General features: G+C 38.6%; 1 protein-coding gene across 1 annotated transcript; it reads left to right on the plus strand.

The window, feature by feature from the left end:
• The first annotated feature begins 138 nt into the window (after positions 1-138).
• Positions 139-26364, plus strand: SEC24A (SEC24 homolog A, COPII coat complex component). The gene is made up of 23 exons (XM_052772101.1): positions 139-327; positions 5464-5985; positions 8296-8463; positions 10148-10225; positions 10555-10721; positions 11315-11487; positions 12527-12629; positions 13453-13579; positions 13937-14046; positions 14439-14551; positions 15214-15332; positions 15975-16030; positions 16353-16559; positions 16871-16991; positions 17579-17737; positions 18268-18441; positions 18852-18962; positions 19370-19545; positions 21057-21194; positions 21868-21972; positions 22114-22206; positions 22764-22867; positions 23277-26364. Exons 1-23 carry the CDS (start codon positions 255-257, stop codon positions 23389-23391), a joined length of 3312 nt encoding a protein of 1103 aa, XP_052628061.1. The 5' UTR covers positions 139-254; the 3' UTR covers positions 23392-26364.
• Positions 26365-26849: the final 485 nt, after the last annotated feature.

A 26849-nucleotide genomic window follows, 5' to 3' on the forward strand; every position in this document is an offset into this window, starting at 1 on the left:
CTTCCCGCCCTCCCTTCACCCCCCCAGCCCGGCCTTAGCCCCTGCTCCTGCCCCTTTAAGACGCTAGGCTCCGCCCAGTGCCGCAGAGCGCCGCTCCCGGAAGTGCCACGTGTACGTAGTGCGCTTGCGCTGCTCTTCCCGGTAGTTCCGGTGCGGGGCCCGTCCCTTCCCTCCTCCCCCGAGCTGGGCCGGCCGCTGCCAGACGGGCGGCACCGACGAGACCGGACGAGCCGAGCCGAGCCGAGCCCGCCGCCATGGCCCAGCCCGCCAGGCCTCCCACCGGCTACCCCAGCCAGAACGGCGCCGGCCAGCAGCCCTATAGCAACGGTGAGTGCGGTACCGGGGCCGCCTCGCGGTAGAGGGCCGCAGGGCCGGGGCCTGGTGGTGGGGGGGCGATTCCCGCCCTGTGGCGCTTCCCCCCCCCCCGGGCCGCCCTGCGCCCGTTCTCCCCGGGGGCAGCGGGGGAAGGGTGCCGGTGCCCGCGGGGAGGAGGCGTCCCGGGTGACGGGAGCGGGGGGAGCCGGCGGACGCGGGGTGGGGTGGGGGGGGCACCCCGTTGCGTTAGCTGCTCGGTTCGATCAGTTACAGCCCGTAGGAACGGGCGGGGTTCGCAGCGGCCCCGGGGACAGCTCAGTGTCCGGCTCCAGCGACGCCCTCACCGGACACCCGGCGTCCCGGGGCGGGGGGGGGGGGGTGCGTTTAAAAAAAAAAAAAAGTGGGGGTGATCGAGTCCTTCTGCCCCACCACCACCACCCCCCCGGGAGCGTCTCCCGGTCTGTGCGATGTTTCTGCCGCCCGTACCCCCGAGGGAGCCGAGGCAGCGCCCTGTGCCCCTGACCCTTTGGAACGGAGCTGTACATGTGGCACTGTGGTTATCGCTGGCGGGGGGGGACCTGGCTGCAGCGAAACAGGGCTTTTTAAAGTTTTTATCTTGTCTTTATTTTGTCTCGCTATGTGTGCTGCGGTCTGGGAAAGTGTTGATGACTTTCTTCCCCTCAAAATATATATATATTTTTTTTTTTTTTTTTCAAGAACGAGATGTCAAAGGTGAAACTGAAAAACTTACTAGCCAGCCTTTTAAGCTAGGAAGAAAGAAACACAAGGCAAGCCTTGTCGCCGTATCTGTTTTCTTTGCATGTGTGGAATTCCGTGCTGTTGGAAGTATTTCCTGATTTCGCATATACAGGCAGCATCCTCTGTACTTGGTTCCTTAATTACATGCTTCTGTGTTTCAGTAGTTGCGCTGCATCATAAGCAATTCAGTTATAATGAGATCTTTTGATTTTTCTGTTTTATGCATGAGTAATTAAATGGTTTGACTTGTCTTCCCCCTCCTCCTTCACAGCGCACTTATTACGTTTCCTCAAAGTCATCTGCAAAATGGCATTTTACAAACAACCGTATAGTTGCTTATACGGTCAAGAAAGTGGGAAGCGTATGAATACAGTCTGAAGAGAGAGCCTCTATTTTGGAGAGCTTACAGTCTAAGCAGAGAATGTACAAAGAGAACGTTAGCTAATGGGGTAATCGAGTGGGATGATTTACAGACTGGCATCGCTTCATGTTTGCTGATTTCCCCGTAGTCAGATTAAGCACATAATGGAAGTTCTGGAGAGGCAGTCGGAGGAGGAGGAGGAGGTATTTCAGGCTACCCGGCCATCAGGTGTATAAAAAATAAAGAACTGAAACTTAGAGTTACGCAAATACAAGGTAATAAAATCAAACATGTTATGGTATGTTAGAGATAAGGTTTGGGTTGCTGGCCTTTTGAATAAATTTGATTATTCAAGCATGGACTGTTCTTAGCGTTGTTTAAAATACGTGTTGAGAAGGTGCTTGCAATCCTTGACCTTTACAGTAAAAACAAAGCTTTTTAAAACAGTCTAGAGGGTACTGAGAGTACTTTTGTGGTACTTACAGTGGTCTATGAGGAAAGAAAGCTGTCAACAGAATGATAAATTGTTATATAGCTGTCAGCTCTTCCTCTCAACTTGTTGCTTGCTTTACTGCAGGTAACTTCCCAAGCTCGCGTGTCCATAAAGTGAAGGCAGCAAATTGTCACAGCAGCACCGTGTGCTGACTGGGAAATTGTTTAGCACGGAGCATCGGGTTGCTTAGCAACAACCTTTTTCTACTTCATTTGTGTTTTTCTTTTAATAGGACCAGTATTCTGTATTCATTTAACTGCAGGTTACTAATTTGCTTTCCAGTTAATAGATCTGAAGTGCAAACAAGGAGGAGAAACAATTCTTTTAGAACTGTTTTGCTCTCCTCATGTGGTATCTTAGCATGGTGCTTTGAGGTCATGAGATGCTTTAGAAGCTGTTGAGTTTGGAAACCAGTGGGTCAAAGTCAGCTGAAGTGGGCACTGGTGGTGACCGATCCCATGGCAGTTTGGTTGGGATGCAGCTTTTCGGTGTGTTTATCCTTGCATCTCCCTGGAAGTTGGAGAGGTGGCAGCTGGTGAAAGCAATGTACTAAATAACTAGCTTGGAGTAGGTGATGCTGAAATTCTGTATGGCAGAAAATATGACTTGAATCCTAGCCTCCTGCACTAATATTTTGACCCCTCATTTTATAGAACCATCAGGCAACCTTCATATATATTCTGGTGCCATTCCTGATCTCTTAGGAATGTCAAATGACCTTGTGTTCCTGTAGAGGTGTCTTTCACTGTTAAGTAGGTGGCCTACCTCGTATTACTAACTCATCTCTCTGGTCTCTGAATGTTGGTGGTTTTGCTGCCGTGCAGGTGATCTAGCTCTTCAGTCTACACTGAGTTCCTTGTTGGTTCTTGGCTTCACAGAACAGCACAGAAAACCAGCAGCAGCATTTGGGGAAAGCTGGAGAGCCTATATGCAGTCTGACAGGCCTCAGTAAAGAGGTCAGGTCAAGATGGGTACCTGGCAGCAGCAAAACATCAAGTCCTGAGAAGTTTTTGTGCACTGTGAAGCCCTTTGGAAAGGGTTTGCACCCCTCAATGCTGTTGCTTTAGTTTTGTTGGCAGCTTTATACAGGCTTGTCTTGGAAACGTGAACTGCGCACAGGCTATCGAGACTTCTCGTTGTGCTTCTGACTTTAAAAATAAAAATTGAAATTTGGAACATCATGCTGTTGGGAATTCAATTTTTTTTTTTTTTTTTTTTTTTAAAGCAAAGTGCCATAGAAGATATCAGGTCGGTCAGTTTCGGGTTTTACCTCACTTCCATTGCTTTATCCTCAAACTTATCCCTCAAGCAGGGAAAACAGTGTGTGTAAGAGCAGTCCAAGTATTCTGATTCCTGCCTAGGCTACAGAGTCGTGCTCTAAGGTGAATAATCAAGTTATGAAATTAATTTGTATTTGTTCTGTATTTTTCATACGGCTTATTATAATGTTGTTATATCAGTGTACTTGCTGATGCAGTCAGGAGGCCTGGCATCACATAAGAATTCTTCATCATTCTTAGAGTCAGCAACTTTAATTTACAATGGATTTTGTAAATCGATTGTTGAAAACCCATCTGATACACTGCAGGGTAATTTTCGAAGGTGAGTTATAATTGTTAGCATTTTCATCTTTGCAAGCTTTTTGTTTAAACACTGTTGGTTGTAGAGAATTATTAATTACTAGGATTTATGAGGAGCATTGTAAGGACAGCAGGGTATAACTGGATTTCCTAACTGAACGATAAGTAGCATTGAGATTAATGGGTGGAGAATAATATGGTATGTACTTTTTATGCACAAATAACAGAGGCAGTGAGGATGAGATCACTGGCACTGTAGTACTGCCTTGGCTATGTAGTTAGCGTGGATATGTACGATATTCAGTGAAGTAACAGCTGTCTGATCTATAGCCTAAGGCTTTCTAGGGAATGAGGAGCTAAATGACCTGTGCGGTATTTGTCCTAACTAAGTATTTTAATGTATTCTGTGTTTAGCCTAATTTATTGTCAGAAATGCCTGAGTTCAAAGTTATTTTAACTTGGAAATGTGATCTTCCTCACCTTTTGAAATTTAACTAGAATGTTTCAATAGGAAACCAGCTGTCTTTGTTTCAATGTTAAATGAAATTCTGTGACTTCATTCTCATAGCAGTTGTTTCCAGTACTTGTATGGTAAATATATATCCACTTTCCAAGCTAATCTCTCTGGCATGTTTTTGAAAATTTAAGTGTTGAATCCCGCAGGCATTTCTGGTCTGGAAAATTAAGTGCTTTTGTTTATCTAGGTTCAAAAAGATTGTCCAAATCTTAACTAATTCTGGAAATCTGGAGAATAGTACAGGGTTGCAAAGAAAAGGATCTTAACTTTAAACCATGAAGAGGATCTTTTCTGCTTTCAGATGTTTTAACTGTGTATGTGGAATGTCTCCAGTATTCAAACTGTGTGTTTGGGGGGTGTGGGGGGAGCCACAGCGTGGCTGGCTTAAATAAATGATAGAACATTGGAAAGCATTTTAGTAATTTTTAAGGAGTCACGGCTGGCTGTGGCATGCATTATCTAGTGTATTCTGCTCAGAAGGATTTCACTTGAAAATTTCTAGTCTCCTTTCAGAATGTCCATTTTATGGCAGCAGTGTGAACAACCTGTAGTAGTAACTTTCTTGAAGGAGCTTGTATTGCACTGGAAATCTCACATTACTCTGTCTCTTTGTGTTCCTGTGTAAAACAGAAATCCGATTATGCTCAGCGTTGTTTACTGTTTGGAGAGTTACTAACCTTTTTTCAATTTTTTTTCCTTCAAATGAGAGTAAAACTTAGTTCAGCTATACCAACCAACAAATACGTAAAATGCACCATTAACATATCAAGTTTTATTTTCCTGATTGGTGAGTTATTTTATGATAAAATCACCCTTCATTCCATGTTCGTGACCAGTTAGCTACTCACATGAGTGGTATGTGTATGGAATAGTTCTCTTACTAAAATTAACTGCAAAAACTTTCATAGATTAACTCTGTTTCTTGAGAAACAGCATGGTGACCTATGCTGAAGCTGGGTGTTCGTGCCTTTGCCGTAAGCTAAAGTTTAAGCTGGTGTCAATTGTCAAATGAAACTGAGTTATTACGTAGTGGATGCTTCCGCTTTATCTGCTCACTTGTACTGCTGCCAGCTGTGTGGGAGAGCACTCCTCTTTGGTCGGCTTGCTTTTGGGTGTTTCTGAAGATAGAAATAGTATTTGATGTGAATTTCAGTCTAGGAGGATAGATTGCGCTCAGGCGCTGGAATGCTTAGTGGTTGCGAGGCTACTGTAAAACAAAACAAAGATCTAAGTGCAAAATCCTATCAAATTCATGTCTCCTGCAGCAGTGCTTCTGTCGCTTACACCTGGTTGTTTGAGGAAAAAAAAAAAAGATTACTTTTATGGCTTGGAGACTAATAAGATCCTAAGGAAAGAGATTCCCAGGAACATATCTGATTTTCAGAAGTGATACACAACACTGACTTTCTAAAGGGTTTGTTGGTTTTTTTTCTTCCAGGCCCTGTTCAAAATCAGCTGATGCATTCATCAGATGGCCAGGGATATAGCCCTTCAGTTCCAGGATTGTATTCGCATCAGACGCCAGCAAAGGTTCCTCCCCATCAGACTTCTGGACAGTACAACTATAGTGGCTCTCAGAACGTTTCTCAATTAAACAATTATCAAGGACCTGGGCAGACTCTCAATAGACCACCAGTGGCACCTTTCTCTGGGTCACCAGTACAACAGACAGGTCCTGTTCCACAAGTGCTGCTGCCTGCATTGCAAAACTCAGCTGCTATATCATCTGCTGGTAGCTTTCCTCCTGGAGCTAGCCCACCAGTGCTTTCAAACTGGCAGTACAGCCAGACTCCTGTGAGTCAGCCAGTTGGGTCTCAAACAAGCCATTTGGCTCACATGACAGGGACAGGGTCAGCTCAGCCACCGTCGTCGTTATCAGGAAATACAAATCCGCCAGGAAATTATCAATATGCTGCTTCTCCAGGAGGTCCTCCGCTTCAGAACAGCTATATGAAGCCAGGTAACCATAAATTTTTTATATTTTACCAGTGTCCATTTCTCCGCGTCCTTTTTAAGAAAAGAATATAGAATTGACTATGCAGAGGCATTGTGCTTGTCAAACGAGGTTGTCAAAGGAGATACTTTGAGAAAATGTACATCACAAATACTGGGGTGGTTTCTTTGGATTAGAAATGGAAGTTCTGTGCGCGGGTCAGGCATTTCAGTTGGCTGAAGCAGGTAACTCCTGAATGGTGTCTCGTTGTTTTGGGAAGCTGTGTGTGGGTAATGCTGTTTCTGTGACCTCCACCGTTCCTTGGGGTGGCTGTTGGAGCACTGGCATGCTTCAGTCAAGTGGGGACTTTGGGACTTCATGGTTGAAAACTGTAGTCCTGTTGAGTGAGTATGGTCTTTTGCAGTTTAAAACTTGTTAGCCTTTCCGTTAATCACTTGATTCATGTAGTTCTCTGAACAGCCTAAGTCAGGTTGATGCAAACAACTTGAGGACAGCCTGGAAAGAAAACTGAAAAGCATTCTGTGCCATTGAAATAGAGGCCAGTTGAATGGAAAGCTTCCTTCCTCCAAACTTGTAATTTTCACTATCTAATAATAATTGTCAGTCTTTAGGATGTACTCTGAAAGCATGCGATGCAAAGAATTACCACTTCTGTTACTGCTGCTTGTGTGGTGGTATATGCAGTGGCGAAAAGCTTTTTCAACACTAAATAGCTCTCTTATATAACTTGTGATTATTAGGGAAACAAAGTTAATACTCAAGCTTCTCTTTGCCAGATTGCTGTTCCTTGTTACAGAGGGTTTTTTTAAACTGAGCTAATAGGAGTTACATACAGAAATATTTTATATGTTAAAGCAAATATTTTTTCTTGTGAAATGCTTTTAGACTCCTTAGATATTTTTCTTGATGCTAGTTTTTTTGTTACATGCCTGACTAATTTTTTAGGATATTCAAACTGTCTTAAGCTCACAGAATTTATGAAACTAATTCTGGCATTTTATTGGAATAAACAATTAGGAATTTGGAGTTAGGGAGGAAAATGCTGAGAAATTTTGGGAAGTGGCATATGAAATGAGTGAGTGTCTGGAATAAGAGAGTTCTTATGTCCATTCAATGGTGATTCCTCCTGAGCACTTTCCCTGTTAGTTTTTTGTAGAACAATGATCACTTTTAAAATTAATTTAGCTTGTTTTGCTGATCATGCTCATTCAGAACAAAGCTCTGCCAGCTTCCTGCCTGCATGGCCAACTTTGGACAGCCTCTCAGAGACAGAATCTCTTCCAAGTTCTGTGATAGTATTGCCTGCATATAGCAATTATTAATTAGCTCTGCAGTATCAAACGCTAAGTGAACAAACAGGTAACTTCACTGAATGTAATTTTTTTTCTCCTTCCTTTTTCCCTCCTCCCTTAAATGTGACCATAGTGTGGTGGCTCATGAAGTTGCATATTTTGTGGGGGGGGAATTCGTCAGTATACTTTTGTGTATGGCTTACAGGCTTCTATACCATGTTGAGACCTGGTGATACTGTACAATTTGGCCTTATCTTTTGAAAGGCTAGCTTTTATATTAAAACATTGGTGTCTTCCTAGAGTTAAAGGGGCAGTTTTACTGGCCTCTGGAATAATAGGGAAAAAAGGGGTGGAAGTGCTCTTAGGATTTGGCATTATTTGAAGGGAAGAAAAGCAATTGGGTTTCTAAATGTCTTGGCTTGAGAAAGTCCTAGAATTTTAAAACAGAAGCAATTAAAAACTTTCCTGTGACTTTTAACATGGAGGGTTAAACATTTCAGAGCAAAACACCTCACACTCGCACAGCAAGTTTATTCAAATTGCGCATTGCTGATGCTTCCCCAAGTGAAATCTTTTTCCCAAGCAATTTTAGTAGCTATAGAATCTGTACGTTGCTGTTTTGTATCAGATTATTGAAATGGAAGACGAGCATCCTGTCAGAAGGGATCTGTTTAGACGCTTACTAGTTCGTTCATATGGGGCTGTACTATAACCTTATAAAGTCCAGACTTAGTAACTGAAGTTGGGATGCTTTCTGTACCTCTTGAAATTCTTCCCAACAATAGCAGCAAAAAGCTGAAAGAGAGATCATGGATAATAGCTACAGGAACCCAGTATGAGAAGAGCGTGACAGAAACAATCTGAAGTTGTTAAACCTTCTAGACACATGTTAGTATTTATGTATCTCATGCTATTCATCATTTGAATAAGAGAAATATTTAGAGTTCAATCTGCACGTTTTTGTAACAAAACTTTTGTGACTTTTTCAGCTGGCTTAAACTCCTAAAAATTAATCTCTTTACAGGATCTGCACCTCCACCAGTGACTCAGCCTTTAACTCCGCTCCACCCTCCTGCAAGGCCACCTTTAGGACCTCCACCAGTTGGTGGTCCACCTTTAATTAGGCCATCAACACTGACAGCAGGACCACCTAATACACAGTCTCTGCTAAATTCAGCTGCAAATCGAGAAGGTAATAAATAATTTGCTCTTTTTGTTGAATTTGAACATTACAACTTGCTCTAATGTGCAACCTTTAAAGTCAAGTACACTGTTCTATTAGACACTCAAATAGTAAAATTGATACTAATGCAGCATAATTTTATCTGAAAGGAGCAGGTAAGGACTTGGAAGGAAGTAAAATATTTCTTGTTGACAGTTGTTAATAAAATAAAACAATTAACACTTCAAAATAGATTCCTAAGTGCTGTTTGACATGTCCATGTCTCCCATAGTTGCCATATCTTTTTTTATTTTTAATGTTCTAAAGTGATACTGAAATTTTGATTTCTCTGCATCCTTGACTGCTGTGGAGGACATAATCTGTGTATAACTTCCTGTACTGTTTTATTCTGCAGGGAAAGCTAAAATGCGGACCCTGCAATTCCTTGCCTGTTTATGTAGCTGTACCTTATTCTTCCCTTCTGTGTAAAATCACTGAAACACATATCTTGGATTTGTTCATTTTCTGAAGGTTGTTACTAGAGGCTGTTAAGTGTCAGCTGTTGAAGACAGATACCTGACTTCCTCTGTCTCCTGTGGGCCTTGCACAAATATGCCATTGTTTAAGAACTCATCAGGGCTCTGTATCAAACAGACCTATAGTTGTATTGCATTTAGTGCCCATGCTAGATGGGGCCACGTGGTAGTCGGCAGTTTTATTTTTACATATATAGTTTGTTCTGTCAAAGCTGTTGGTTCCTTGCATGTTCAGATTGACAGTTTCTTGTATGTGGTAGCTGTGTGAGTACAAGAATAGTATATTGAGATTTAGCTTAGTTTTGAACATATGAAATGCATTAGAAACTGCTTCTGCTTAGAAAATCTTTTCTTCAAAATGAAGAGAAACATTTCCAGGGCCATGGAGGGATAGAAATGTTTAGTCTGTGAAATAGCTCGACTGCTGCGTACTAGCAAGATTCAGTGTATAATGCAAGTTCCTTTCATTGGGCCACCTTTAAAGATTTTAATGATAATAAAAAGTAAATTGAGTACCTACTTCTCCTTAGCAATAGGTAATTGGGTTTGTATATTGAGATATAGCTAGCTTACAAAAAGCAGTCCTTTAGGAGCACTCTCTCAATTTCAAGGTTTTTCTTCTCTCAGCTGGAATTTATATCTTTACTGGTATGTGACCATATGAGAACTGTTGGTGTTTGGTGAGCAGTGCTGGACTAAGTGTGTAAGTGAAGGGAATTTGGTGTTTCTGTGAATTATCAGTGGAAAAAGTTCTTCAGGGAACTCAGTACCTAAATTCCAAGGTGCTTTGAAAACTGCAGTTAGCCTACAGACACTTCCTCTGTTGAGAAGGAAGTGTACCCTGACACTTTATTGTGTATCAGCTTGGAAGTTAAGGCAAATATCTAATCTGAAGTAATCTTAAAAGATCATTCAACCAGCAGTGTAGGGACTTTTGTTTTCCTTTAAAAAAGATTGTGGGGTTTTATGAATGTCCTTTGTTGAGGTCACATCAGCAGGGAAAGTGTGTGTGAGAGAGGCTAAGACGTATATTTAATTCGGTTTCGTCCTGGGACAGAACAAAGTAGATCCAAAGTAATCTTAATATTCATCCAGCAGGTAGGATTTATTTGCAATTACCTCATGACAACTTCTTAGTAACTTGTGAAAATTTTTACTGAGACTGTGTTTCTTAATAGGCGATCCTACATCTGCTGCCAGCGATGGGTCTGTGGTGCAAAACAGCTACGATGCAATAGAAGGTGGTGGCCTCATGGGTAAGGCTTTGGAATTAAAAATGTTTATTATTACGTAACTTTTTTTAAAGAGTCTGGGACAGACAGAATTTTAGGCATTTATGTACAAACATATATACTTCGTTCGATGTCTTGAAACTAAATATGAAATTTGAAGCATTGACAATGGGCATGTCTGCCTGTAAGTATGGTAAAACAGTTAAGAGCATTTTGCCAAATTGACAGCAGTTGTCAGTTGTTTACACTTAGAAACTAAATGACAACAAAAAGCCCTCCTGCTTTATTAACACACTGAGCAAGTTGCTGTTCTTCAGCAACTAATTTTAAGTATTTGTCTTCTCTGTCTTTAGCAACTCCACATCCTTCTCCTGCACCTCCAAATCTTAAGATGAATAGAAGTGTTGGGTATTCTTACCCTACCTTACCTCCAGGCTACCAAAATACTTCTCCACCTGGAGCACCAGGAATGCAAGCATCTGCTTTGCAATATCCGGATGGATCTAAACATTTCCACCAGGTAAAGATTGTCTGGTTTTTATCTTGGTACTACCCGTGGTGCGTGTGGGTAAAGAAAAGCGAAGATTGGTGTCTGTGGGGTGCTGCTCCTACGGTTTGCTGTTTGGTGTGCCATTTGTTCAGTATGGTAGATGTAGTCTAAAACTAATGCTTTTGCTGACGCCTTGTATCAGTTTGGAAAAGCTGGGTGCCAGCTCTTTCTGAAGTTTCCTATCCTTGAATCTGTTAAGAATATTACTCTTAAAACTTTCAGCTGCTTTTGGCATGTTTTTCTTCTCTCGGGGTGCTATTGTTAGCTGAAGTATTGTGTTTCTTTCCTGAAATTTCAAAGCAAACTGATGAACACTTTTGCCAGCTGAGCCTCTGTATTTCAAGAACTTTGTAGCAAATGTATGCTAATTTTTACCGCTGTTATGTTACATGCCTAAGTCCAAGTTTATGTAACAAGTAGTATTTCTAAATGTATCGTTGTAATACAATGGCAGTTAATACACAAACAAAACAAAAAACTGAAAGGGAAATATGTTTGCTTTTTAAATGAACTGTGGGTTTCATCCAAGTAATTGGTGTTAATTTCTGAAATTTTGACTCTAGCCTGCCCTGGGCACTAATCACTTAACCGCATCTATGGGGGGCCTGAGTCTACAGCAAGAAGGATTAAGACCTGTGAATCTTCTTCAAGAAAGGAATATTCTTCCTATGACCCTCTTGAAGGCTCCTGTCCCAAACTTGCATGAAGACATCCAGAAGCTCAATTGTAACCCTGAGTAAGATTATCCATTTGCTATAATTCATCAAAATAAGTAGAATTATAAATGCCTACTTGTAGACATAACTCTTGACAAAATATTTCCTTAATTTTGTGAGTAGAAAACATTGAAAACAGGCTTCACTGTGTTACGATAAAGGCGGTAAGTGGTTTAAATTTTGAAATGTGTAAAATTATCTGTGTAGAAAGTATGAGGGAAAAATACATTGCTTGCAAGGCAGCTATAGATAGGTACAACACAAAAACTTTACAATATAGCTGGCAGTGAGTGTGATTGAGAAAAGATATAAAATAGGAGTTAACTCACTTGATTGAGGTACACCAAAAAGACTGTGAATGCAGAAACATGAGTGACCTCCGTATTGAAGTAACCATTTAAAACAATGGAGTAAATGGAATGTCAAACAAGAGTCTGGCAATTGGTTATTCAAGTCCTCTCTTTGAGGAGACCAACCAAACTGTGTATAACCAGGTACTCCTGCTTTCCAAGTCTTTTATGATAGATAAAGGAAATAACAGCATCTTTGTGAAGTTGTTCAAACAAACAAGCTGGACTGGATTTGCAGAAGTACTGTGCACATCTGCACTTGTGGAAGCCACTAAGTTCTGAAGTCCCTGAAATGACTGTGGGGTTGTTTATAGTTAGTTTTGTGTAGTTTTAAGACAACTTTTTAAACTTCACTAGTTCAGATTTGTATATAAGGCCACCTCAAAATGGTATTCCAAAATAACACTTAGTATATAAAGATTTGGTGCAACTTTGAACATTGTTAGGCTTAGCTTTGACTTGAGTGACTAAAATGATGCTCAGTTCTGTGCAAAGAGCATGTGTATAAAATAACATAAGAACTCAAAGTAGGTACTGTGGGTCAAGCTCAGACTAAAACAGAATGATTTGACAGAGTTGGAGAAGATCCTTTATCTGGAAATGGATATTCACCATCACCAGCTCTAGAAAAATATAAGGGTGCTCTGTACTACTGAAATCATTTTATTATCTGAAAGCCTCTGAAAATAACCCTTTGTCCTCCATGTAGGTTGTTCCGCTGTACCCTGACTAACATTCCTCAAACTCAGGCCTTATTGAATAAAGCCAAACTTCCTTTGGGGCTCCTGCTTCATCCTTTCAAAGACTTATCGGTATGACAAATATTCAAAACTTTAAATGCTGAAATATCAACTACTCCTGTATTAAAGTCCAGAGCTGGACAATGGATTATAAAAGAAGGGCAAGTACATTGGCTAATCTTGGCCCAGAAAAATTACGCTGGTAACTGACATTTCCCTGTTCCATACAGATCATTGTAATTTTTCTGAAATCTATCTCCCTGCCATTTTTAAACGTTCAAGCCTCACTTCTTAATTAAGAAAAACCCTCCCAAACCTCAAAAAACCAGAACCTTAAAGGCAGCACAGCCCTCAGACTGTGACAGAAGGCAACACATTTAAATTCCAGTATTGCTTAGATAGCTTTATCTTGTCAGAGATATCAGTTGTAGTTATTGATTTCCTATACCAAACCTAGTACTAATTCTTAATTAAGAATTAACAAAGTTAAAGGGGTTTGGATGTCCTCAGATAGCCAGAAGACTGAATTTAGCAGTGCCTCTTTTAAACATTGTTATTTTTCACAATTTAGGTAATTTTTCAAAGATGTGGGGGTTTTTTTCTGATTATTTTTTTTTTTAATCTGTATTGGGTATAGGACTTGGTCTTAAACGATCAATGTAAAATGCAAGACTTTAGAGGCTTGAAAAGGGAACTTATGCAGTCAAATAGGTTAGAGCTGCAACCGGTCCTCTTATTAAGGAATTGTAGGGGTGCTGTAAGGATGCAGAAATACTTCCTTCAACAAGTACGTTTTGACTAGCTAACCAGGAAGCATGGTGTAGATAATGTTGTTATCGTAGATGAATAGCTGTAGTGTGGTGATGCTTTAAAACAGGAAGCTTTTCTTTTCCAGCAATTGCCAGTGGTCACTTCAAGTACTATTGTGAGATGCCGTTCCTGCAGGACATACATTAACCCTTTTGTCAGCTTTCTAGACCAAAGGAGATGGAAATGCAATTTGTGCTATAGAGTGAATGATGGTAGGTTTTAAATGTGCTTATTGTTTTAAACTGTTAAGGTTAACCTTTCCCACCTTGGCCTTTGAGACTGTAATATTGTTGGCCATATCAGTACTAGGGATCGTCATCAGTCATGCTGGGGCTGTGAGACATGAGAAATGTTTCCCATGGGCAAAGACAGTGGTGTCACTAGTGAAGCACAGTAAGTCTGATGTCGTCTTCCAAGGTACCCTAGCAGGTGACAAAGTAGCTGTCCTATCTAGTGTAGTTCTCCAAGAAGCGCTGCCCAACAGGCACAAAAGAGTTGATGTATTTGTTTTAAAATGCAGCACAGCTAATACTAGTGTCAAGTAATAATATATAAACTTATCTGCATAGTTCCTGAAGAATTCATGTATAATCCTGTGACGAGAGTTTATGGAGAACCTCATAAAAGACCTGAAGTCCAGAATGCTACTATTGAGTTTATGGCTCCATCTGAATACATGGTAAGGCTTTATTTACTTTTAGTTATTCTCTCCCTTTGTTTTATTTCCAGAGGGAAGTCAGAAAAAGCTTTGTTATAGAGGATGCTTTTCAGCTTAGTAGAACAGTTGCTGCCTCAAGGAGTGTATCTGAGAACTCATGGGAAGGACTTCAGATAGTTCTTTGTTTCTAAACATTTATGATGTCAAAGTTCTGTATTTAAAATATGTAGGCATTTGTAGGTCGTCTGGAAGAAAACTATAGTTCTAGAGCTACTGAATAAGACAAATGCATTCAGAAGTTTTAGCTGTCATCTATATGCTGTTTTAATAGAGCTTAAACTTGCAGTGGAATGAATAAACCCAATCTAATAAATGTTAATTTGAAAATTAAAGGTAATCTTTTCTTTGCTCAGCTACGTCCACCTCAACCACCTGTGTACCTCTTTGTGTTCGATGTCTCTCATAATGCAATAGAGACAGGATACTTGAATACAGTCTGCCAGACCTTGTTAGACAATCTTGACTTGTAAGTACCTTTTTCTTAGAATCTCCTTTTTTCGTTCCTCTTATGAAACTTGTGGTAGATATCAACATGCCAGTACTTTCTGTCTAGAAGAGAAATTTCCTAGCATTGGCTAGCAGTGGCCAATGATGTACTAAAATGTGGTGTAAAGCTGTAGTCTTTTTCCCATCACAGCTGCACTGGTATCAAAAGTAATTTTGAGTCTTGTTTCTCAGTCTGGCTCTTTCCTATCTGCTTCATCAATCCCCCAAAGGACTAAACATCATGTTTATGATGTCTTTTGAACTGTATGTTTTAAAAGCTGAAGTTCAGATAAGCATTTGCTGAAAGGAATGCTTACGTCTAATAAACTTTTCATAAAATACATGCTGTTTGAACCAATATAAATGCTGCTTGATATTTACAGCTTGTTTCTTCCTTTTCTTCCATTTCTTAATACCCTCTTAAAAAATTTCTTGAGTGTCTGCTAGGTGACTCTACTATGAGCTCCTTTTTTTTCTTTCTTTTTTTCTCTAAAATGACTTAGTCAAGCTGTTGCAGTGTAGCTGTTAAGCTAACTACTTGGTAACAACCTCGGACAGGTGCAGTGGATGTTTTTAAAAAAAGAAAAAAAGCCTGCAGAAATGAAATTTCATCTTGCTGAACACCATATGTCTCATTTTTAGGCTTCCTGGGAACACTAGAACAAAAATAGGCTTCATAACATTTGACAGCACAATCCATTTCTACAGTCTTCAGGAAGGTCTCTCTCAGCCTCAGATGCTTATAGTTTCAGATATTGAAGGTATGCAGAAATAAATTCTGATTAGTATCTACTAATGACTGCTGGTTTTGACAGCCTTTTTAAAAAATATATTTGGTGAGAGTTTCTAGATCAGATCCTTAGTCTCTCTAGTAATGGCTTTAGAAGTAGCATATGTCTGTGTTTGTTTATGAAGCCCCTGATGTATGAGCAATGCTGTGGCTGTTCATGATGTAAAACATGAAGACAGCCTTCCTAATTTCTAGTTTAATTTATACAATTATCTAGATTTCTCTTATGATCCCAAATACTGATGCTTGGTAAATTGCTATAGATTCTGTGATGACTGATGCTTAGCGTTTGTTCTTCTGCTTTTAGTTTCAAGTCACCTTTTACTGTATGTTATAGGGCAGGGCAGAATGAACACTAGAAAATCTTTGCCATGTATTTTTACTTAATAGTCTTAATTATCCTTCAGCCCTGTTGATTGCTACTCTAACATGGCATTCTAGCCACAGGTATGCTTATGAGAAAAAAAAAAAAAGAAATCCACATAATTGTGTTTAAATGGGTTTACACACTGATACTGTATTCTTTTTTCAATAGGTATAATGGTTGGCAAATAGAATTGGGGGAAGCTTGATGTGTTTTTAAAAAAATAAATACTTTTTTTTTTCCTTCCAGATGTATTTATACCAATGCCAGAAAACTTATTAGTAAATTTAAATGAAAATAAAGAGGTAAGAACTACCTTAAAGAACTAGTGACATTCACATAGTTTGGGATACACTTGATAATTTCTGGATTACTTAATGCTCTTTAACACCTACAGTTTAAATGCCAAGTTTGAGGTGGAAAAAAGAGGTCTTTTACTTTATCTATGTGACTGTGAACTTTTGCCAACCTGAAACAAGACAGTACTTGACTTTTGCTAGGGCCTTTTCTTTACTACCTTAGTATTAGAAGTGTTTATATGTGTTTATGTATGTTGAGCAATCAGCTCTATAAAGAAGAAAACTCCAAAGACTCCTAGCCTTAACACATTTGTTTTCTCAATTGTAGCTAATTCAAGATCTGTTGAGGACCTTGCCACAGATGTTTACCAAGTCCCTGGAAACTCAGAGTGCTCTGGGGCCTGCATTACAGGCTGCCTTTAAACTGATGTCCCCCACTGGAGGTAGAATCTCTGTCTTCCAGACACAGCTTCCATCTGTGGGAATGGGAGCACTAAAGTCACGAGAAGAGCCAAACCAAAGAGCAACTGCAAAGGTTAGAAAAGCAAAAAGGCTGAGAGAACTGACTACCCTGTTCTGTACATGTAGGTGGTTCTGGAATTGCCTGTTCTGGGTTAATTTTGTGGTTCTCTTGTTGGGCTAACCTTCCTTTGTTAAAGTAGTAGAAAGAACAAAAAAAAACCCCCAAGCACTATAAACACAGATTAATGATCTGATTTTTTTTTTTAAGATGTCACTGTAATCAGTGATGAAGAATCAATTATTAGTGTCTCTGAAAACAGGCATTAAATGTGTTAATCTGTTTGAATTTCCTTTGTATTTTGTAATACTCTATTGTATTAACAGGATATACATCTGACACCATCGACTGATTTTTACAAGAAGTTAGCCTTGGACTGCTCAGGGCAACAGGTTGCAGTGGATTTATTTCTTCTTAGTGGACAATATTCTGACTTGGCTTCTCTAGGTAAGTCATATTAAGCTGTTTTGGGGCATGTAACTCTTGTACTTCTGCAAATACATAGAATCTACATGAACATTTAGTATATCAACCTGATTTGAATGAATCTAGTGTGTTAAGATGCAAATTCATCCTTGATGAGCAGTGACAGTGAATAGAATGTAATCTTTCAGTCTTTTGTGATTTAACCCAGCTGTTTTTATATTCTCCCTTAGTGAGTCAGGATTCTTGTGATCCTGGTATAAGTGCCTCTCCTTCTTTTATGCCTTTTAACCATCAGTGTAAACATCTTTAGAAAAAGCTTCGTTAGCATTTTAGTTATTTTCTTCTCCATTTAACCACTTTCAAGTGACAAAGTACCTGTAATTTCAGGCCAATGGAAGATTATTTTAACACCTGAAACTACGCACATACTTGAACATACAGTTGTGTTACATCTATGTCCCTGTATGCAGGTCTGTAACTGTGTAACAACTATTTGCAGGTGTGAACAGTTTAATAATTAAAGGGAATATTGCATTCAACTGGTATATTTAAAAGACTTACACTAGCAACTGTCTGCAATCTGCTAATATATGTTGGTTTTGTTTCAGGTTGTATATCAAGGTATTCTGCAGGTAGTGTCTATTACTACCAGTCTTACCATCATAAACACAACCCTGTCCAGGTGGAGAAACTGCAAAAGGAACTGAAACGATATTTAACTAGAAAGATTGGGTTTGAGGCTGTCATGAGGATAAGATGCACCAAAGGTTTGAACACAGTTTTTTTGATTGGGGGGGTGGGGCAGGCAGGCAGAGGGGAAGTGGGTGTTTACTGTTATTTAGAAATGTTTTGATTGGTATTTTGGCTGTTATGTAAGCTTAAATGGTTAAAAGACAAAGATTAGAAAAGTAAAATTCAGTACCAGGAATCAGACCATTTATTAAAGACTGTATTTGCAGTATCTTTACTGGCATCCAAGTTCCATTTTACAGTGGTTAAAACTGGAAATTTTGTTGGACTGCTATTTCAACAAGGAACTGTTTTTATAGTCTAGAGACTTACTACTATTCTGCATTGATTTGACTTCCTAATTCCTGCTTTCTGTGAGGCTTTGTGGATTCTATAGATTAGTTGTCTGTTTAGGATATTTACCTTTCCTGAAGATGCTTTATTTCATTGAGAATGATCTTAACGTTCTGATACAGAGCAATCTAACAGTGATGGCACATGTGTACATGCTGTCTGTACTTCACGACTATAAAAATAAAAATTATTTGATGCCATACTTATCTTGTAGGTCTTTCCATTCATACCTTCCATGGGAACTTCTTCGTACGATCTACAGACTTGTTGTCATTACCCAATGTAAACCCAGATGCAGGATATGCTGTGCAAATGTCAGTAGAAGAGAGTCTTACTGATATGCAGGTTGTTTCCTTTCAGTCAGCTCTCCTGTACACATCCAGCAAAGGTAAGATATACAGGTAGTGTTAGCTGCATTGACAGTACAGTATTCAGATGAGTTTTCTTGTGTCCATTTATCAGCTGCAATTCAGTTGCAGTAACTTAGACAAACTATTTTATCTAGTATCAAGATCACAGCTGTGATATGTTACTCATGTTGTTGATGTTATTGCTTCCTCCAGACCGAGAAGTTTCTTGGAAAACTTAGTTCTGGTCTGAAAATAGGTAGACTTAACCCAGAAACTGAGACCTAACCGTTTTTAAAAGCTACTGGAAATGGCCTGATTCACCACTTGTATGATAAATTAGATGAAATCTTAAATTTTCTTTTTGCTATTGAGTAAACAGTGGCATTTCTTGTATTCTTTCATAAAACAAAAGTTATGTTTGGAGACTACAGTTTTTCTTTTCTTACAGGTGAAAGACGAATTCGTGTCCACACTATGTGCTTACCTGTTGTAACAACACTGAGTGAGGTCTACCTAGGGGCAGATGTACAAGCCATCACTGGGCTGTTAGCCAATATGGGTAAGCGTGCTAAGAGCTTGTTTGGATGTGTATGGATGATAGCTGTAAAGCTCTGAGCAGTAGTCCTCTAGGGAGTAACATTAGAAGAAAAGCTTCTTTCTTTCTAAGAGTGCTTTCTAAGTTGCAAACCTAAGAGGTTGTTTGTTTGTTTGTTTTTTTTTTTTAATGCTTGGCTTAGGTAAAGTATCAGTATAGATGCATGTAGTCATCTGGACTTACTCTGGTGCATCATCATGGGCCCCTGGCTTTTTTTTCTGAATCACTTGTCTTGGGTTCCTCTATAGTGTAGTAAAAGCTTATTAAGATGCATGGAGGTATATGTTAAAATGAGAAAAGTTAACATATGTGACTGTACTCCTACCAAGGGACGAAAAGCCTCTTATTTGAGCTTTGTGCTCTATTTTTAGCTGTGGATCGATCAGTTTCTGCTACCTTGAGTGATGCTCGGGATGCCTTGGTCAACGCAGTGATAGATTCTTTATCTGCTTACCGTTCATCAGTCTTAAGCATTCAACAACCTGGTCTCATGGCCCCCTTCTCACTACGGCTCTTTCCACTTTATGTATTGGCACTCTTAAAACAGGTAAGAGTTACGAGGAAGCTGTGCAAGAGCATGATTGTCTGTTTGGGCATGTCAATCTGAAGTAAAAAGACATTTCTTTGATGTACAAAATAGCATCTAGCTTCTCTTTCAGTATTTTTGAAGGACTCAAAATGGAGAAGTTGCTTGATTTAGATTGTTTAATAAAACCAGCCTTCCTGCAATTTGCCATTAGAGTACTGAGAGATTTTAGATTTGAGAACGATCCTTCCTGCACAGATAAAAATTCTCTCAAGATAACAATTTCATTTCTCTGCCCCCCAGAATTTGATGACTTGAAAGGTCAATGTAGAACAAATCGTATTTAATTGTTTCTCAGGCCTGGGTAGATAACATAAGATTTTACAGGTGGTGAATATGTTTTTATCTTGGAGTCTGTTATGAAAAATGGAGGGATTTGGAGAATTTTATGGAGCAGATGAGCAAATGTATCAGGGTAATGGACGGGCCTTCTGCTCTTGCCTGCAGAGGAGAGTGATAGGGGATAGAGAAGATGTTTAAAGAATATCACTATGGAGAATGATCTAGTTGAGAAGCAGGAGTTCAGAAGTGTATATAAAAAGAAAAGTATAAATGTTTTAGGCAAGGGAATAGGAAAATATTAAAGACACTGACTAGTCTAGAGAATGTGGCAGGGTACTGGTAGAGTGTTTTTTTCAGAAATCTAATTTTTGTGCATTTCTGGAAACGTAGCTCCACATAGCAGTTCAATGTGGATTAAAAGAGACCTAGCTGGCTGGTAAGGAGGTAGTTGGCTGCCTGATCTTGCAAAAAGTTTAAAGCATTTCACAGTATTTACTTAATGTAAGTATTTTTTGACTGTATTTCGCTGAAATGATACTAGAAGTGATTTTAAGTATTGGACAAGCTAGCTTTCTGTTCTATAGAGAATTTTCTGATTCATGCCTCTTGATAAGGAATTAACCAGCATGTTGTTACTAGCATGTTCATCCTGACATGTGAGCTTTTTCATGTAGAAGACTTTATAAGTCTTTGACCCGGTCAAGTGGGAGGAGTGAGCCCTTGTTTCAGTTCTAGCTGGGTTTTTTTTTGTCCCATCGAGCCAGGAGTATCTCTTTCTTGTAAATCCACAATTACCTAAGATTATGTATATTGAAGCAATCGTAAACTGCTCCAATATTTGTTCTTTTAAATTCCATCAAGTAGCATTTTTGAGGTATATGTTAGAAGAGATATATTTCAAGATGCTGTCATCTCAGCTGTAGTGCTCACTAGAAAGGATTGATGGTGCAAGGTCACAGTTAATTCTAGAACCCAGAAATGGGAATAAGGTGACTTGTATGATTTATATGTGAAACACTGAAGAGAACTATGGAGAATTAAAATAGCAGTGGTAAAATACCATACCATGAGAAAATATCTATGGCTCATCCCTAAGACTTAAGTAAGTTAGAAATAAACAATAGATGCTGTGCTAAATTCAGGTTATCTGACTTTGCTTTAACGGTCAAATTAAATGCGTGATCTTGCAGAAAGCATTTCAAACTGGGACAAACGCACGTTTAGATGAACGCATTTTTACCATGTGTCAAGTGAAAAACCAGCCCCTTGTTTACCTCATGCTTATGACACATCCCAGTCTGTACAGAGTTGATAATCTCACAGATGAGGTGAGTATTTGCATTGCTACATGGTCTGTTTGTCTGATTCCAAAGATTTGTATGATGTGAGATTAATACAAATATATTTTCACAAGTTTTCTATGTTAAAGCTGTGTACCTAAAACTTACTGTTTCATATTTTCCCATTTGTTGCATTTATGCATTTGTTACTTGGGACTGGATTGAGGAATTCTGGAGAGAAGCTGTGCTCTGGCTATGGGTGGATAGGGAAGGTTTTTTCTAAATTACTTCACTTTTTGCCTTGTGTCATTATCTTGCACTATGAATCACATATACGTAAAGACAGTATAACATGCTTTTTGTCCCTCAGTAGCGTCCTTTATTTTAAAATGTCAAAATAGTTTTGTGAACAGTGAATGTCTGTGTAAGAGCCTGAAAAATTTTAGAAATCATGTCTTTTGTACATAACAAATCTGATATTCCAGTTCTAGAACTAATTCACTAAGATGAAGTTGATGAAGTACACCCTCTCCAAATAAAACATTATAAGATTTATTAGTAAATTATGCACTTGAAGTATGACTTGAACTAAACGGAGAAAAAGGGTCCAGCTTCAGTATTCAGTGTAATACATCCTATTCTTATTTAACCTTCTGTTCTTGTGCCTGTTTCAATGCATCAAGATGTGAACCACTGTTTTTCTTTTCGCTTTTTCCTTTAGGGGGCTCTTAACATAAATGATAGAACTATACCTCAGCCACCCATTCTCCAGCTGTCAGTGGAGAAGTTGAGTAGGGATGGTGCTTACCTTATGGATGCTGGCTCTGTAAGTTGTGTGGTGGTGGTGATCTTTAAAAAGTATCCAAATTTACTTGACGCGTTCTTTCTGAGAATTCAAAATGTGTAAGAGACCGCTGAGGTGTGGTTTTGCATTGGATTAATGTTGGTATTACTGGGTATCTTTCAGGTAATGTTTCTGTGGATTGGGAAGAACTGTGGGCAGAGCTTTATCAGCCAAGTCCTTGGAGTTCCAAATTATGGCTCAATACCACAGAATATGGTACGTGCTTACTTTGCTGTACGCCAGTGGTACAGTCCTGCCAGAATATTATTTTCATGAGAACTGAAATACTACTATTCAAATATTAGCCCTTTAGTTATTATTCACTATAAATCCAGATTCAGGGAAAGAAAGAATTTCTATTACCTCTCTTGGAGTTTCTCCAGGCTAAAACTCTATAGTTCTTCCCATGAAAGCACAGTAAGAAGAGGCTGGCAATGATTAAGTTCCTGAGAACTGTGGGAGCAGACTGAGAATACTTGCAAATAGCAAGCACAGTGGGTTAGTGGGAAATCCTTCGGCTTGTGCAATAAAACAGGTATCAATCACAGCTCTGTCATCACCACTCTGATAGCCAATTGCTGATACCAGTTTAGTGCGCTTGACTGTTTCAAGCCCTTTAAAAGGAGACTAGACTAAAACTATACATCACAAAACTTATCTGTCTGGGTTTCCTTTATACCTGATTAGGATAGAGTTGGGCTATTTTAAGTGTTCCTTTTGCTGTTTTTCTGAAAAATATCATGTATGTATTAATGATACCCTTTGCCTCTTAGACGCATCTCCCAGAACTTGAAACTGCAGAATCCATCAGAACAATAGCTTTCATTTCTTGGCTGAGAGAACAGAGACCTTTCTTTCCTATACTATATATAATAAAGTAAGTGTTTTTTTAACGGTCTTTGTGCTTCTTTAGGGACCTCTTAACAATATGTATTTGGATATCATATACTGAACTTTCTTAATGAAAATTTTAACAACAGTGCATGCTGCCCCTAACAGATTTGACAACGGATATGACTTGTTATGAGTTGTCTCCACTTAGAATTTCCGGACTAATAAAGACTACATGTCATAGAACAATCTTTAGTTAATGTTGGATAAATGTAGTAAATGTTGATAATTGCCCTTTTTAGGATTAATCACAAGGGCTATTTGAGATCCTCTTTTCATATGTCCTTAAACTCTTGAAATATCTTGCCACTTGACCCATAGCTTTATTAATGCATTGTACTGTAGATCTTGGCGAATGTTTATTTCACTCAAATGCTTATATTTTCATTTTTAAGGGATGACAGTCCATTGAAATCAAGTTTTCTGCAAAATATGATTGAAGACAGAACAGAATCAGCCTTATCATACTATGAATTCCTCCTTCATATACAGCAGCAAGTGAATAAATGAAACACTAGCCTTTGGCTCACTTCTTTAAGGAAAGATTTTTGCAGTTAAAGAACGATTGTGCTTGTAGTATCTTCATTAAATCTGTGGCCTGAGGCAGTTGATGAGAAGTTCTCACTGTGATTTCAACGAACTAAAGCAAATAAAGGACCACATCTGAGAATCAAATGTGCAACTACATAATATTGTACCTTAAAAAAAAAAAAAAAATCAAACCGTTGGAACTGGCTGAGCACCTTTAATTTGCTGCAAATCATGTTTTTACTGTAAGTAGTTGCAGCATGAAGTACATTTACAAAGGCAATACTGAAAAGGTGAAATACATTTTGTAAAATAAAGAGTTCTTTGTTGTTCAAAATGTATATTTCTGTAACTCTCTGCATTTTTTTTTTTTTTTTTGCTGCTAGATATAAAACCTCACAATACTGATCATGATTTGCAGGGAAATTCTTTCTAAGTGCATCCAGTGATTACAGACAGAACATCTCAATGTTCAACTTAATGCTTAAAGTAGCAATGAAACAACTGTTCATTGTGAAAAGAACAAATACTTATGAAGCGTAGAATCCAGTGCTTGGATTGGATTATGGCTAATAGGACTAAAGGTAAGCTTAACCCAGACAAGATGGCTGAATTTCTTAAAGCTTTTAATAAGTCAGTATTCTAATTAAAAAATAGTGGGCAGGAGTGGGCCCTATATGAGAGACATCTTAAAAAGTCGGTGGCTGAGTCAGCAGCAAAAGTAGACTTAGGTAGATGGCAAGCTTTGTTTTTCTTCAGTAAGAGGAATAGTTCTAATTTTAGTTTGTGAATGGTGTGGAAGGAGAAGGGCAAGGAAGGTTATTTCAGATTTTTTGGTTTATGTTTAGACTTTTGGCTCTTGTTTACATTAACTGAATGTTAGACCCCTAAAATCTAGTGTGTTTCTGAAGTGAGTTTGTATGACAGCAGTTCAAACAATGTTTCAAGGCAACATTGAATATTTCAATGTTAAAATTGGAAAAGAAACTATTTTTCCAAAGACAAAAATATTATATTGTGTTTGAAGATTTGTTTATGGTTTGAGTCACACTTGAAGTTTTCAAAAAAAAAATTTTTTTTTTTACTGCAGCTGTGTAATGAGCCTAGGTCCAAAGCCAGTGTGCACCAAATAAAAGCTTTAAATATACTCTCAGATCCCTGCCAGAGCTACAGATGGAAGTTGACATTGAACTTGAAGTGAAAATTTATATACAAAAATATTTAAATCATTTTGTAAAAGTGTATTGGTAATTGTTCTGTTTTGGAGATTAAGCTATCACTGAAAGCTACCAACGTAAAGAGTATTTAATTACTGTATCCCAATGCCCATGGAAGTGTTTCATATAGAAAAATCTTGGTTTGCTTTTTTGTTTAATAGTGGTAAACTTAAAGGTCTTGCAAAACCTACTTTCTGAGGCAAGTAACTTGAACAGGTAAAACACAAGTGGTCAAACATGTACTGTGATTAGGCTAGTTAACTTACATTTTGTGATACAAATGTCAAAGGACATCATAGGGTAATCATTTGCTGCCATTTCAGGCTGTAGCTGCACGTGATTGTCAGGAGTTGCCTTACTTCAGGGGAGAAGTTTCTTTGTGGAAGTTGTTCTTGTCGCTTGAGCACAAGAAGCTAAAGTTCAGAACAATGTCTAAAATAGCATGAAAAGACTATTAGAACCAATTTAAGCTTCCCTGTCTGCTGTCTGCATAGCAAACAGGAGTATATTTACTTGAACAGATTTTCAGAGAATTGCACGGTTTGTAGTCATAGTGAAGAGGTTTTTTAAGTTTTGACAGTCTTATTTTTTTCCAGCGGAAAGGGTCTCTTTAAATCATAAATGGAAGCTATGCACTTGCATAGGTTATGACTTAAAACTTGTGTTTTGGGAATATTATCACTCAGATGTTGAAATTCATCCTTGCATCTAACAGCCCACCCAAAGTCTGTTTCTTACTGTGACTGTATTTTGCTACTATATCCCTTATTTTTTTTAAAAACATAAAATGTTGGAGATGGCTTCATTGCTTTATGTATACCAGACTAATGGCTAAAGATGTCAGTCTTTGTGGCAATTAATAACTTTGAAGTAGAGTCCCTAAGTGTTACAGAGCAAACATTATAAACAAGACTCAGATGAACCCTCTTGGAGTTCTCTTCACTTCGGAAGAAATTCTGTATTGAACTTTGTTAGTTTATTCCCTCACAGTGGGAAAGGCCTGCTGGTTCACCTTGTGTTGCTGTAAGGGCAATACAGGACAGATGAACACACAAACTACCTATGATGTGTCATTTCTACTTGCAATTGAAAAATGAGGACACTGAAGATGAACTGCAAAAACGGGCAAGAGTGGCTCTGGTACTTAGATCTCAGCATGACAACTCTACCACTGCAAATGTACTCTATTTTTCTAGTTGAAGACTTTTTTTTTTTAAACTATTTCTGTATTTGACACATTAGTGTTCAGCCAACATTGTTACCATCCATTTTACTTTGCTTTCATTATTGTTTTTAATTTAATATATTTGAGTCTAAGTCCACATAGACTGTGTTGCAATAACTAGATGATTCACTTTTCTTTAGAATTAATTTCTTAACAGAATTTAATCAAAGATGCAGAATGGCTGTTAAGTAAGGGACCATTAAATGTGATTTTAAGGTTCTGTTTACTATTATGGATGTAATCCTTATAGTAAATTTAATTTTGTAAAGTAGTGTATAATATTGTAATATTAAATCTTTGTTTTCTGAACTCAAACATTTGATCTTCAGTATGAAGTTATAAATCTTCCCCCTTCTGAATTTGAGACAGGATTTACTTGTCCTCCTTTTTACAGTTTGTAATTTTCACTGTTTTATTCCTGTAAAAAGTCATTTGTAACACATGCAAATGCTTATTTTATCTGTGCTAATTTATCAGATTTGGCTACTCAATAAAATTAATTGAAAGAACTCATGCAAGTCCATCAGTCCTTTCTTATAAATAATGTATTTGATCAATTGAGATAAATACTATGTACGAAAAGTGATAAATTCTGCTTTTAGCTAAAATGTAATATTTAGGTGATAAAAACTGAGAGGGAATTTGAGAAAATTAGTTCCAGCTGACTCAAACTTTTCTTCTGTCACTGGCATTTTTTTTGTCCCTCCAGAGCATCTCTGTCAGTCAGCACTGTTATTCAGCCCTACCTTGGGGTTTGTTCTTCCAGTAAGCCCGCAGTGGTGCTGCACCCCACCGTGTGGTACCCTGCCATCTGGCTGGAAGTTGGTCTCAAGAGCCAGCTGACATTTATGGTTGGAATTTATCCCTCAGCAGTGTTCCCAAGATGATGATCCATTTTATTGTAGGTAACCCGGTATCTTCATTTAACATCCTAGTCTTTCAACACTTTTTTTGTAATAGTCATTCCATCTTATGCTTGCCAGTTTTTTTTTATGAGC

This window comes from Harpia harpyja, chromosome 20, assembly GCF_026419915.1.
Source record: "Harpia harpyja isolate bHarHar1 chromosome 20, bHarHar1 primary haplotype, whole genome shotgun sequence".
Taxonomy (NCBI): Eukaryota; Metazoa; Chordata; class Aves; order Accipitriformes; family Accipitridae; genus Harpia; species Harpia harpyja.